The 13,545-nt window shown below is 46.6% G+C and overlaps 1 protein-coding gene across 6 annotated transcripts in view; it reads left to right on the top strand.

The window, feature by feature from the left end:
* Window positions 1-2,044: 2,044 nt before the first annotated feature.
* MECOM (MDS1 and EVI1 complex locus) overlaps window positions 2,045-13,545 on the top strand; it is a 537,367-nt gene continuing 525,866 nt past the window's right edge. For 4 of the 6 annotated variants that reach the window (XM_087965301.1, XM_087965299.1, XM_087965300.1 and 1 more), the window contains exon 1: window positions 2,045-2,178. In XM_087965301.1, the coding sequence (XP_087821427.1) occupies window positions 2,142-2,178 (37 nt within the window). In that variant the 5' untranslated portion in view covers window positions 2,045-2,141. The remainder of the gene's footprint in view (window positions 2,179-13,545) is intronic. The other 2 variants (XM_087965307.1, XM_087965306.1) reach the window with 1 other exon arrangement.

Below are 13,545 nucleotides of genomic sequence, written 5' to 3'. Positions count from 1 at the left end.
TAGTGTCGAGGAGGTATTGACCAAAGCTATTTAGTACAAAGAGATTGTTCCGGAGGAAAATTAAAAATAAATAAAAAGAAAGAAACCCATTCTTGTAGCTCGAGTTGATTCGTACCTCTAACGGGGGGCCCGATTCTTAAAAGCGAGATCCTGGCTTCCAGTAAATGCTCAGCTATCGACAGGTTTATTCGCGTGACTGAAATAATTCGGATTTCTTAAGATCATCAATTCAGTTACATCTGAAGGAAGAGGAGAGAAGCGAGCCCAGCCGAAGGGATTCCCTCTCCCCGCAAGACTTGCCCAATTCTCTCAAATCATACATATATGACGTCGAAGCAAATCCCGTTGACTCGAATAAATGGGCATTTTTGGGAGCTGCGAATTGACTGGGTTGGCGTCGTCGTTAAAGTCTTGTCCGATCTTGCTTCCAAACTTACCTTTCACTAGGAATTCAGAGGGAGCTACTCCCGAGTAAGGGCATAGCCGATAGACAGATATAAAGGCCAGACCCCAAATATGTTTACTAGAGAGGAAGCCCTACGGAAATCAAGAGTTACTTTGTAACCAGGCTGGCTGCTAAAAGCTTTCGGTCTCTACCAGGTTGTTTGTTGGTGAACAGCTTTCTTTCGTGATGGGTGCGAGCATTAAATAATAAAAACTCAATCAATGTTTAAATGCACCAATCTCTACGGGGGTGGGTTTCTCCGAGTTGCTGCTTCAAAGTAAGCTTACTCGGGAGAAAATCCTGCCCCCCCCCCGACTTCTTAAATAGAGGTGGAGAGGGCTAGAAGCTGAAGGGGGGGGGAATCATCTCCTACTTCTTTGAGCAGCGGGGGCCGTTTCCCCCTGGAACCGCGATAGAAAGTCGCGCGGTTTACTTTCGAGTAAACGGAAGGTTAGGATGGGGGGGAGGGGGCGCCCAGATGCTGAACCCCAGAAATGCAGCCTTCCTTCCGCCTTAAGAGACAGGGCCAGAGGGCAGCTGTGTCTCCTCTCGAGTAAAGGAGCGGCCGATGGATCCTACGCCTGAAAACGGAGCAGAAGAACTTTCGAGCAACTGCTTAAGCTAAACCGGGAGGGCCAACATCAGGGGGGACGGTAGCAGCGCGTTGCTGGGTACGGGGAGGCCCCGAGGGACGGGCAGACCCAAGGCATAAGATTTATTGCCCCCCCCCACCCCCCCTTTCCCAACTCGAGGTGATTTTGCTGTCTTCCAAAGCTGGCCGTCCTCCCTCCGGGCGATCCCCTTCTTTTTCAATGCCCCCCTCCCGCCCTTCCCCATCTGTGGGGCGCTGGAGGGGGGGGGGAAGAGAGAAATCGCCGCATCAGCTGCCCCCGGAGGAAACGCGGGGTACCGTCCACTGGAAGCGCGGGGCTGCCGTCTCCCTCCGTGGGCAGCTGCGGAGCTTAGCTAAAGGACGGGCGGGCGGGCGGGCCTGCCGGGGAACGAGAGCTGAGCGTTTGCTTCCGAGTAAACGTGCCAGGACAGGAGCGCGGCGGGATTCCCTCGAGTGGGGAATGGCGTGGCGTGGAATTAATTGGGGTGGGTGGGTGGAGAAGCGTCCACCATCCTTCGCTATGCCAGGGTTTTTACGCGGGGCGTGTAGTCCCGGGGTAAATCCGCGCATCCCTGCCCGTCCGATCCTTTGAGTTTCCTCTCCCCACTTTTGTTGTTTTTGTTTTGTTTTTAAAGCATCTCCCCGGGAGGAGAAAGAGAGAAGCGGGCTCTTCTGCGCTCCGCGGACCAGATTCCCCACATCCCAAAAGTGAAAGATCTCTCCAAACTTTTTTTTCCTTTTTTTTTTTTTTTGGCAGTGGCGACCGGGAGATGTTGAAGCGGGGGGAAGGGGGGACTTGAGCCGAGAGGGAAAGGGGGGGAGAGAGAGAGAAGCCGCCCGTGCGCATGTGCGAAGGTGTCCAAACTGACAATGCTGGAGAGATAGCGAGCTCTGGGTTGAGAGAAAGAGAGTCTGGGTGAGAAAGAGAGAGGGAGGGAGGGAGAGAGAAAGACAAGAGGGGGGAGGAAACACAAATAAAAGGAGGGAAAAGAGAGGGGACAAAAAGCCCGAGCACTGGTTTCCCCCTCCCAGAAGTCTCTTCCCCCAACACCATCCAAGCAGCGTCCGCAGGACTTGGCACCCATGCGATCCAAAGGCAGAGCCAGAAAGCTGGCCACAAGTAGGTGTCCGCGCTCTTTCGCTTGCTGCTCCCCCTTCTCTGCCACGAGGCTTTCAGGCGGCCGAAGCGCCTGGGGTTGGGGTGTGACGGGGGGAGGAGAAAACGCCGGGAGGGGGGGAGTCTCCCCGCTGGGACCGGAGGAGGGAACCCCCCCCCAAAGCCCCGCGCCCGACCCTTGCCCTGCCCTGCCTTTCAGGCGGCTCCCCTGCCGGGCTTCTGCTGCTCCTGTTGCTCATCCACTCGCGGCCGCGCAGTCGAGAGGGCGCTGGCGTGGGGCGTTGGGGGGGGGGGCGGGGGAAAAGAAGAAGGACAGAAAAGTCGCGGAGCGGTTCTTGGGATTTTCTCTTCCAAGCGGCGGTTTGCAAACCGAAGGGAAGTTCCCTGCTCGCCTGGGCTTTTTTGCCTTGCGCCCGGCGCTGTTTGTTTGTATGTCTGCCGGGGTGACGGCGGCGGCGGCGGCGGGGCGGGGGGGGGGAGGAGAGGCTCGCTGGTGAACTTCAGACCGAGGCGGGCGAAAGAGTTGAGCAAAAGTTCAGTGCCGGAGAGCCGCCGCTAGTTGCTCGGCCGGGCTCGGAGGGAGGAGCGGGGGGAGAGAAAGGAGAGGCTTGCAGCGCGGTGCGGCGCGCCTGCAGTGGGCGCTATCGGCCCTTTGAAGAAGAAGGGGGAAAAAAAAGAAGAAGAACGCGCGAGGCTGACGGGGGTTGGAAGGGAAGGCGGGCTGAGGTTGCCAGGGGAGAGAGTGGTGGTGGCGGCGGCGGCGGCGGCGACCTGCAGGAGGGAAGGGACCCCCTCCCCCTTGATTTGCTGGGGCCGGTTGATGGGGAGGGCCGGGGGAGGAAGAGAGCAAGCGGGGGCGCCGAAGGACCAGAGAGAAACGCGCTTTTCTTCTTCTTCTTTTTTTGCATGCCGCGAAGTCCCGGCGGCGGGAAATCCCGTAGGAACTCAGGGCCACCCTCCGCCTCAGGTTTTCCTCCTTAGGGCCGGTCAGTTTCAGGCCTGCAAAAGGAAAAAGAGAAAGAGAGAGAGAGAAAAGGCGAGAGACCAGCCGGTTCAGGGCTCCGCGCGTGTTGAGTGGCCTTCTTTGTTCAAAGCGCCCAGAACTCCCACCAACCGACCTCTCCGACCTTTAAAAATTGGGCGCCCTCCCTCTTCTCCCCCCCCCCAATCGACACACTCTCCGTGCTTGGCCTGGCGTGGACGGCGGGCGCGTGCAAAACAAGCCCGACGTCGGCTTTCCCTTGCCGCGTTTGCAACGCTGCTAACGGGTCTCTGCCCCCTCTCTCTCCCTCCCTCCGTAAACTCCTCTCTTAAATCTGTTTTCTTGCAGAAAGAAAGCAGACAGTCGCCGTGGAAAAGGCTTGAAGGGTGGGAAGCCGCAGCCGCTCCGAATATCCTCTTCGCCTCCCTTTAAAAAAAACCAAACAAACCCAAACCCAGGTTCACCTTTATTGAACCCGGAGAGAGTGAGAAACTTTTGCAAGGTTTTGCCTTCGCTTGTTGCTTTTCCGCGTCTTCTCGATCGTGGGCTAAGTTGACTTGTTCTATGGTGGCCAAAGGTTGGCCTGGCTCTCTTTGACTGCTCTAGGAGCCTCGTTTTTTCTTTGGCGCTATTTACAAATAAAAAAGAACCGCAAAAGGCTCCAGGAGGCCGGCCGTGGATGCTGGTCAACTTTCCCCCCCCGCCCCTTCCCGTTAGCTCCTTGGGCCGAACCGGGTCTGTGGGAAAAGTAGAAGCGCGGGGCGCAGCTGTTGAAAAGATGCCAAGAGACCGACTCGCAACGTCGGTCGTGTCAGTTTCAAGCGTGCTTGGCTTGCGGGGTGGGGGGGGGGGTTGGTCGCAAGTCGGAGTGGGCCTGTCATAGCGTTCAGTTCAGATCCTACCGCAGCGTGCGTGTTTGTGTGTTGAGTGTGTGTGCGTGCGCGTGGTTTTCCCAGAGTTTACACCAATTCTTCGAAGGGGGTTTCCTTGGGTTCCCCCTGAAACCTTTTCGTGTGAAACCTGCTTTCGAGCTACGCTCCTGGTACTTTTCTTCGCTGAATGTTGAGCGGGGTTGACTTTCTTAGCACGGCGTACCTTTATTTCAGGGGTTCTCTATTCTCGGATGGATGGCTTTAAAAAACCTTTAAGGTCTAAGAAAGGCACTAAAAGGGACGGGTTTTCAAGGCTTCTTTTACGAAGGGCAGGCTGTTACCCTTTTCGATCACCCAACTCGGTTCTTAAATTTGTTTGGATCCCGTCAGCGATCCAGACTTTTTCAATTGCTGGAAGTTTTAAAAAACAAAATACGGGAGGGGAAAAGGGGCCTGCAGAGAAAATTGTGGCATAGCTTGCGTGACATGTTTTTTAAATGCACGATTATTTGCTTGTTTAGGCGAAAAATGGGGGAGGGGAGAGGAAGGAGGGAGAGAAGAGGAAAGCATACGGTCTCATTGGATTACTGTCTAATTTTCTGTGAAACAGGCCACCCTCTTCCTCCTCGCCTGCCTTTGATTAGCTCTTTCTTTCTTTCTTTCTTTCTTTCTTTCTTTCTTTCTTTCTTTCTTTCTTTCTTTCTTTCTTTCTTTCTTTCTTTCTTTCTTTCTTTCTTTCTTTTTCTTTCTTTTCTTTCTTTTCCTTCCTTCCTTTCCTTCCTTCCTTTCCTTCCTTCCTTCCTTTTCTTTCCTTTCCTTTCCTTTCCTTCCTTTCTTCTTTCTTTCCCCCCTAAAGCAGATGTACCCAGTCGATACAATTTGAAAACAGGCCCGTTATTCATTAAAGAAAACGAAAGGAAAAGAAAAAGCGAGTGACAGATGCGTCGCTTGCAAGCTTTCAAGGTTCCTGATCGAAATGTCCAGAGGTGAATTTCGGTAGCAAAACCTCCGGGCTTTGATTCTTCGCGCCCCTCCAGCCGTGTCCCTGTCCGCTGCTGGGCTTGGCCATAGAGATCATCTTTGCACCAGTCCTTGGCCCGTCTTAAGCGACGCAAACAGTAGTAAAAGAGACCTTTCTTAGGAAGTCGCCCGATCCCTCCCGTGCGAAACTGGGAACGAAACCTCCAAAGTGGCACAGTTAAATATCGCACTTATTTTCAAACGTTTTCTTCGGTCCCTGACGATTGTTTAGGATTAAATTGCGAAGGGTTAAAACGAGAAAATAATAATAAAATAACGGTATTTCCTTTTAAAATTGGTGGTGGGTGGGTTTCTTCCTCGCCCGTGAAATTTGCTAACCGGTGTGTTAGTGTGTCTCTATAAGAGTCTAATTTGAGTAATAAATACAAAGGAAGGAAATTCGATTGATTTCGTCTCCAAAGGTGCCTTTTATTTTGGGCCCCTTTTCCTCACGAGCGATCACCGAAACGGGCCCTAAAAACGGGGTCTGCCCCGCGGCTATAAAGAAAGGACTCCGGATACAGCCCGGACCGGGCACTTTTGGGAGGGTGGGGGGAGGACACACTCAAGCGGAGCCGATCTGATTTGAACGGCAGCCGCACTGATCGCAGGGGGCACGCGCCGGTCCCTGGTTTGGTTTTGCTTTGCGAAACAAAGTGAACGCGAGGAAGCAAAAACTTTGGGTTCGCTCAGTTTGGCAACCCAAACCCTGAAGGCCTCCTGACTCCAGTCCAAGGCTTTGCCTCGGAGGTTTTATAGTGGCCCGTGGTCGCGATCCAAGAAAACGGGAGCGCGTTTTAAGGACGAGTCACCCGGGGAGAGAAAAAGCCCCCCCCCCCGCTTTTAAAAAATTCCTCCGTCCTTCCTCGGCGCGAGGGGGTCTTTTTATACGCTCAAGCAAATAAAGACTTTGGATTTCTGCCGACTGCAAGGTGCATCTTCGCGCCACCCTTCTTCCAAGACCAAAGCCCGCGCGCTGAGGGGGTGGAGGGCGGGGACAGAGGGGGCGAAGGGGTCCCGGGCATTTCGACGGGAGAGTCCGTTAAAGCGCGCGCGAAATCCCTCGCCTGGAAATCAATAGAATTCGGTTGGAGGGTTTGGGTGTCGGCTAAATTTCTCTTCGGTTGGGCCTGAGGGTTCCTCCCCCCCTCCCACACTTTCAAGGAAAGGTGGCAAGTCTTTAGCGCTCTGGCTAGGAGAGAGGCAACAATTCCGGTAGCTGATAGAAGCTTCCAAGTATAAGAGCGAGTGGGATTTGTTTTACACTTTTATCAGTATATAGTATATCGTTTTATCTTTCCTCCTCCCCGCCTCCATCCCTCCTCCGAGCTCCGAAAACTAATAAAAGACCTCTTAAAAACCAGGAGCTTGGCCTAAGTCGCGGTGGATGCAGCCTTTCCAAATATTTGACAAAGTAAACTAACACTTCCCCAAGTTTCAACAGGCTCGTCGGGCGCCTTTCACAGGTTTCTGCGGGACGGTTCTTTCTCCCTCCTCTTTGGGGTGGGGTGAGAGATCTTTTTCATTGGAAATCAGAAGAACGGAGACGAATGGCTGGGTTTCCATCCTCCCCCCCCCTTTCCCCTCTAAGCCTAACTCCCAACCTTGTCTCAAATTGGGGGTCTTTTATTGGCTTGTCTGAACCTCAGAACGAGACCAGAGGTACAAAAGAAGGCAAGCAAGCATTGCGTTTATTGCCTTCAGTGCGCTAAGGGATGCCTTTCAGAGCAAATCAGAATTAAAACGAAGTTTAAGGAAACAAGGTTTGGTAGGAGGATAGGCAACTTGCTTCCCCCCTCCTCTCTCTCTCTCTGTGTGTGTATTTGTTGGGTGGGGTGGGGTAGTAGAGGACCCGTCTGACCCAGCAAGAAAGACTTCGGGCCCTGGCTTTGCGGTGCGGAGGAAATGTTCTCTCGTTAGCTCGCATGCTAAGGAGCGATTTCCGGACTCGACACTCAAGTTTAAACTGCTGGGAAATCCAGATTTTGAAAGGCGGCAGAAGGGCTTCGAGTCCAATCCGGTGCCTCCCAGAAGTGTTGGGCGCGGATTCTCCTATAGCCCCGGCCATCCTGGTTTGAGGATTATGGGAATTGACACCCAACATTTCTGGAGGTTCCCAGAACAGCCGCGACTGAATTACTGTAGTACTCGCGAATGGCTGTTTCTGCACAGAATTTCTGTACGCCTGAACTTCCGCCGCTAAAGCCAATCTACCTCCTGTCCATTGGGCTCAAGGGAGGGCGCGGTGGCTAACCAGGTCCTTTCGCCTAGCTTTGTCTCTTCCCTCTCCCTTGCTGCCAGGAACACCTGCAGCTCCTGCCGGGGAAGATCTGAGTTGTCCTTTTCAGCTCTCAGGACCATCTTCAAGCCCAGGCCAGCTTTTTCAGTTTACTCCTGAACATTTCTTTAGCCCCAAACGGTGCCCAATGAGCTCCTTCGTTTTCACCTTCCTGGTGTCTTTGTTTCTTTCCCCTGTCATTGTAAGAGTCTTGGATTTCATTCCACCCCCCTTTAATGCTTGTCTTCCAATGAGGCACTCATTACCTTTCAAAATAACTATTATTCTGAATGATTGCTAATACTTGAGGGAAGAACAGAAGAGAAGGAAGTTCACATTAAAAAAACACACACACACACAGAGCAGTGGGGAACGTAATTCAGATCATTTGATATTGTCTTCTTTAGGTTAGCCCCCTCCCCTTTTATTTTCAATGAAAAGAGGTTAAAAGACACCAGGGTGTCATCCACAGAGTGTGGTCAAAAAAGTCAAGATGGCAGCCACCCTGATGCATTCAACTCTACCTATTTTAATGTGTCTCACAGATCACTTTGGGGCTTGTATGTTGATTTTTTTTCTTTAAACCATACTCTACAGACCCAACAAACACCCTCCTTTCTCCCAAAGAGAGTAAATTGGGATGGCCCATTCCACTTAATTGTGGATGGTTTGTAAATTAGCTATAGATATTGGATCATCCCTAGCATTTCATTTTAATTAAACCAGAACAAAATAACCTCCATCCAGTTTTATTTGTATCGTAGCCATAGTAATCACAACAACTTGCAGTGAAAAATGTAACATCTGCCTTTGTTGTGGATAGGATTGAGTAGTTGGAGCCTGTTATGGAATAGCCTCTCTTTAACATCTTGAATTAATTTATAATGCTCTCAATCAGTATTTCTCAGTCTTGAGAACTTTAAGATGCAAGGACTTCAACTCCCAGATTTCCCCTGCCACTTGTACTGGTGGGGGGAATTCTGGGAGATGAAGTTCACGCATATTAAAACCACCAAGATGGAGAAACATTGCTCTAGGTATCCAGCTGGCTTAAAAAGGGAGCTTGGCCTATGACCTGAGTTAGCATTCTTTGGTAGGCAAGATCTTCCTGTCTCAATTTCTTAATATTCATGTGCATCTTATATCATCTTCTCTAAGGCAAGCTCTTTAGAAGGTGTGCAATCCTACATCGGTTATCTCCAAAGTTTCTCGGTCTAGCCTGAGAATTCTAAAAACCACAGAAGGCAAAACATTTGGAAAGGAAAAAAATACACAATCTGCATATATCACATGTCATTGTTTAATTACAGCATACACAATTATTATTTTTCCACCTTTATGAAAACACACATTTTTTCTTCAGTCTGAACATTTGAACTGCACAAATAATTTTAGCAAAGATCAAGAATCTCTCAAAGGAAAGCTAGCCTCTTGGTGAATTCATGTAGTTTTGTTTCTACTTTCTTTTTTACCTTCCAATCTAGCTGACAACCATGAAATTTTCAAGTGGTCTCCCATCCAAGTCCAACCACATTTAATCCTGCTCAACCCATCTAATCCCTGCTCAACTCATTGGGACCAATTATGGTTATTGCAGGACCAGATCTAACCCTGCTCAACTCATTCAGACCAATTCTGGATTTTACCGGATTTTAATTGCTTACATTTTATTTCTGATTGTTGGCTTCTTTCAAGGTTTCATATAAAGTGAGTTAGAATTGAAATAATAAATCAATGAAGAGACTAACCAATAAATAATTATGTTTTAGTAGAGAATATGGTATTTCTTGCACAAGTGTGAAATTATGTTGGACTGTTGGCATGGGTGGGGTATTTGGTTGAGAGCCATGTGACCTACACAATTTTACAATTGTTACAATTTTATGAAGCCTTCTATCTTAAACCGTCTTTTAGGGGATCTTCCTATTTGCTAGAGTATGCTATCATATTATCTTATCAACTAAGACCATTTTTGGCTCTGGTGATCCCAACTTTTCCAGGAGTAGCATGTTTTTAGAGTTTTGGGAGAAACACTGTATCATTCCAGGAATTGTGACCTACCAGGATCTTGTCAATATTTACATTGGGATGAATCTGATAGTTGGCAGCTTGGCAGCCTAGTGGCTGGGTGTGCATTATACCCTTACCCTTCGTTAACCAGACTTCACATTTATCTGAATTTTCTGAATTTGCACAACCAGCTTTCTCTAATCTGGTGTCTTTCAGTTCAACTGAAGCTATGGTTTTAAGAGTTTTCCTCATCATGTATAGCCCTTGTATTCCAAGAGCATGTGGACAATACAACCTTGAAAGGGTTGCTATAAGCAGAAATAATTAAAGAGGGGTTATGCCTTGGATTATGAAGTAGAACAAAAACTCATTTCACTTCTAATCCCAATCCTAACCACTCAGTATCTCTCTTCACACAATATACTTACTCTAATCGGATATTACACAAGCCAAAATTCCTTATCAACAGTTCTGGCATTATCTGACCTATTCAATCTGCCTTGGCTAACTTTGAATGAGAATCAATAGGTAGCTCATCAGCTTAGCTAGACAATGATATATGATTATAGTTTTATTACACCAGGAAGGGATAAATGTTTTGAATATAACAAAAATGGTCATCTTTGAAGAAAAGCTGGGGTACTTGCCTTGCTTTGCAGGCTGATAACTATTTGAAGCTTACCAGTTTACCCGAGTGCCTTCCTTTTCATTGCTCCATCTGTATCTGGATAAATAAACCTGTATAATCATACTTCTGCAGCAGTTACTACTCTCAAAGAGTAATTTCTTTAAACTCCACACCATCTTCCTACTTGATAGATGGTTTCCTGTATCATACACACACCCACACACACACCCACACATACCCCAAACTCCTCAGTAATACACAGCAAGCTAGTCTGTCATCAGAAGCACATTTACGTTATATACTGTATATTTTACTGAGCAACAATGCTGCACTGATACATGGATATTTGGAATAAATTATTCATGGAAATCAGATAATGCTGAAAAATATAAACAGTATCCATCTACAGTATTTAAAATATAGTCCCCTGGAGGAAGATTATCCTATCAATCCATCTAAGCATGTAGAATATTAATTAAGCTACATATAAGTACTCACTTTTTTTCTAAGGCTGTTAGGACTAACCTTTCCAAATTCAGGTGAAAATGCAGGTATATTTCAGGATTATGTAGAAAGGCTGAAAGGCTGATATACTTTTTGAAATCTGGATTAATTTCCCACCAATAGAAGTAGATTTTGTGCCTAATTTTCTTGTTCATGGAGAAACTACAGTTCCATGGTACTGCATTTACAACAAACTTCTGTGGCCTTCTCTAAATGTATGGGGATTCAAGTCCCCTAATTCCCAGCCAGTAAAGTAGAACAGCATACTGTTGGCAGTGCTAGATGATAGTTACGAAGCTCAAGTCTTAATATCTCTGGAGACTACCATTGGAGGAAACTTATCTAGAAGTAGCTTCTTCTTATGTTCCTTCCACCCAATTCTGTGCCCAGCCTCTGTTGTCTAGTCACAACCCTTTGCTTCCAAAGTAGACATCGCTATTTGATATATGTTTGAAAAGGATGGGTTAGAATGTGAATCAAGAAAGGAAGAGCTGAGAAACTCCCACCCCCATCCAAATCACTCCAAATAGGCAAGAAGAACCTTGTAAATAAGAACTATACTTGGGAGGTGAGAGCCATACGTAAAGCATAAAGACATATTTCTAAAAGGGAAAGTACTTGTTTACACAGCTTTTTTCTTAAAGGATGACATATTGTGCCAATTCCAGTATTAAAAAGCAAAATATTCTTACAGGTCTTTGAAGTTCCTTAGTTGAGGCTGAACAGTAGGGATGGACTCCAATTCAGATATTGGTTGTATAGGTATAACTAATGACATTTTTTTAACAAGACAAATACTGCACACACAAACCAAACTCTTCCTCAATGGAGTTCAGAGAGAAGGTTTGTTAACTGACTTTTTCTTTTAGCTCTGAATATTTGGCTCATAGCCAATTCTATACAATATCCACCCCAGAATATTTGAATTCCCAGACTCTATTTAACAAGTTTTTAAATAAATAAACTCATTGTCTCTATTTAAAGTTATTTCATCTCTTGTCCTATAAAATAATTTTTAAAAGTGACAGGAACTTCTTATGCTGATTTTGCCAGCTGGGATTTTTTTTTACCCCCTTTCCTTTCTTTCAGAGTCTTTCTGAACAAACAGAATAGCAGAAGATTATTTGAAGACCTTAAAAAAAAAGTTAAATTCCACTGTTCTTTGCATCAAATGGGGAGGGCAGAAAGAGAGAAAGAGGGCAGAAAAAGAGCAAAGCATGGCTGTTAACAGACGTGTCTTCTAGACTTGTCCTCCTGGCTGAGATATTCAATCATAAACAACAACAAGAACAAAAAGACAGGTTCAGAAAGTCACTTAAACATTAATATTTTTTTTAAAGGAGGGTTGCATGCTTCCCCCCCCCTTTTTAACACATCCATCAGGCATTGCAACTATGCTAGTTTTTGAAAAAGAAGCAGATGGAATGTCTTTCATCATTATTGCCATAAATAGTTATGTGTCTCTATAGTTATCTACTCATTTAAACCTCAGATGTACATGACAATGAACTGGAAATGCCAAGATTTCTACCACTATTGTTACAATTCAGGAAAGATTTGCCAATTTATCTGACAGCCCTCTGTTTCCTTCAGCTGTGATGTTCAGTGATCCTCAATTTGAGGTCCTCCAGATGTTTGGAGCTACAGTTTTCATCATCTCTTACCATTGGCCATGGGAAAAATAAAGTCTCCAAGTCAAGCTTGACTCCTGGTGACTTCATGTATCTGTTAATGTGGTGTTCTTGGCAACAGTGCAGAAATGCTATGCGGTGGTCATTTTCTGCTATTCCTTTCAGCTCCCTAGTTTAGCTTACCGTTCTGGAATTGCCTGATGATTTCCAAGTATTAACCATGTTCTGATCCTGCTTTAACTTCTAAGCCCCAGTCAGGGACTACCACCTGCTGAAGTTTGCCTATGGTTGCTGGAGGCTAAACTATCTGCCCAAGAAGGATAACGGATCATTTGGTTTATTTAATGAATAGTAGACTCATTCATTGATTTGGGACAATTATTCTTTTGTAGTCTTGATAAATCCACAAGCAGTTGCCAAAATATAGGTAAAGATAAAGGTTCCCCTCACAGATACGTGCTAGTCATTTCCGGCTCTAGGGGGCAGTGCTCATCTCTGTTACAAAGCCGAAGAGCCAGCCTGTCCGAAGACGTCTCCGTGGTCATGTGGCCGGCATGACTAAACAGCAAAGGCGCAGGGAATGCTGTTATCTTCCCACCAATGTGGTCCCTATTTTTCTACTTGCATTTTTACATGCTTTCAAACTGCTAGGTTGACAGAAGCTGGGACAAGTAATGGGAGCTCACTCCGTTATGTAGTGCTAGGGATTTGAACCACCAAACTGCTGATCTTTCTGATCGACAAGCTCAGCGTCTTAGCCACTGAACCACCGCATCCCTTAAAATATAGGTAACAGGTCCCTTCTTAGAAGAGGGATCCTCCATAAAGGAATACCTCTTTTTTTTAAGAGCAGTGTTTCTCAACCTGAGCAACTCTTTATTTTTCTTATATGTATCTATTTCATGTATCCATAACTATGTTTATACTTATACCTGTTATCTTACAATTGCTTGACAAAATAAATAAATAAATAAATAAACTTTAAGATATATGGACTTTTTCCCAGAATTCCCTAGCCAGCGTGCTGGCTGGGGAATTCTGGGAATTGAGGTCCACACATCTTAAAGTTGCTGAGTTGAGAACCATTGCCTTATAGTATCTACTATACTACATAGAATTCCACACAGCAGATACAGTCTTAGAACAATCATTCCAGTATGTGTAACAGGAAATGGGAATACTTCCCCCTCACTCTGAGTTTGTGTCTGCTGTGTTGAATCCAGACACCATCGGCAGATGACATCTGAAAGAGGCTTTCTGTTTCCAAAATTTAAGAAGGGGATGTTTCCAATATTCTTGATAGGTAAGGCAGACATCCCAAGAAGCGGGAGAACATTCTGTCTGTGTTTCCTCCCTCCTGAGAAAGTCAGGACTTTGTCTCAGATTATCCCTACAATGGAAGGTCTTTTCAGATCTTGCAGAGTTAGAAGATAATAAATTACATT

Source organism: Notechis scutatus, chromosome 4 (genome assembly GCF_049901735.1).
Source record: "Notechis scutatus isolate UNSWTSFEM ecotype Mainland chromosome 4, rNotScu1.2, whole genome shotgun sequence".
Taxonomy (NCBI): domain Eukaryota; kingdom Metazoa; phylum Chordata; class Lepidosauria; order Squamata; family Elapidae; genus Notechis; species Notechis scutatus.
This window is presented reverse-complemented; position numbering and strand designations above follow the sequence as displayed.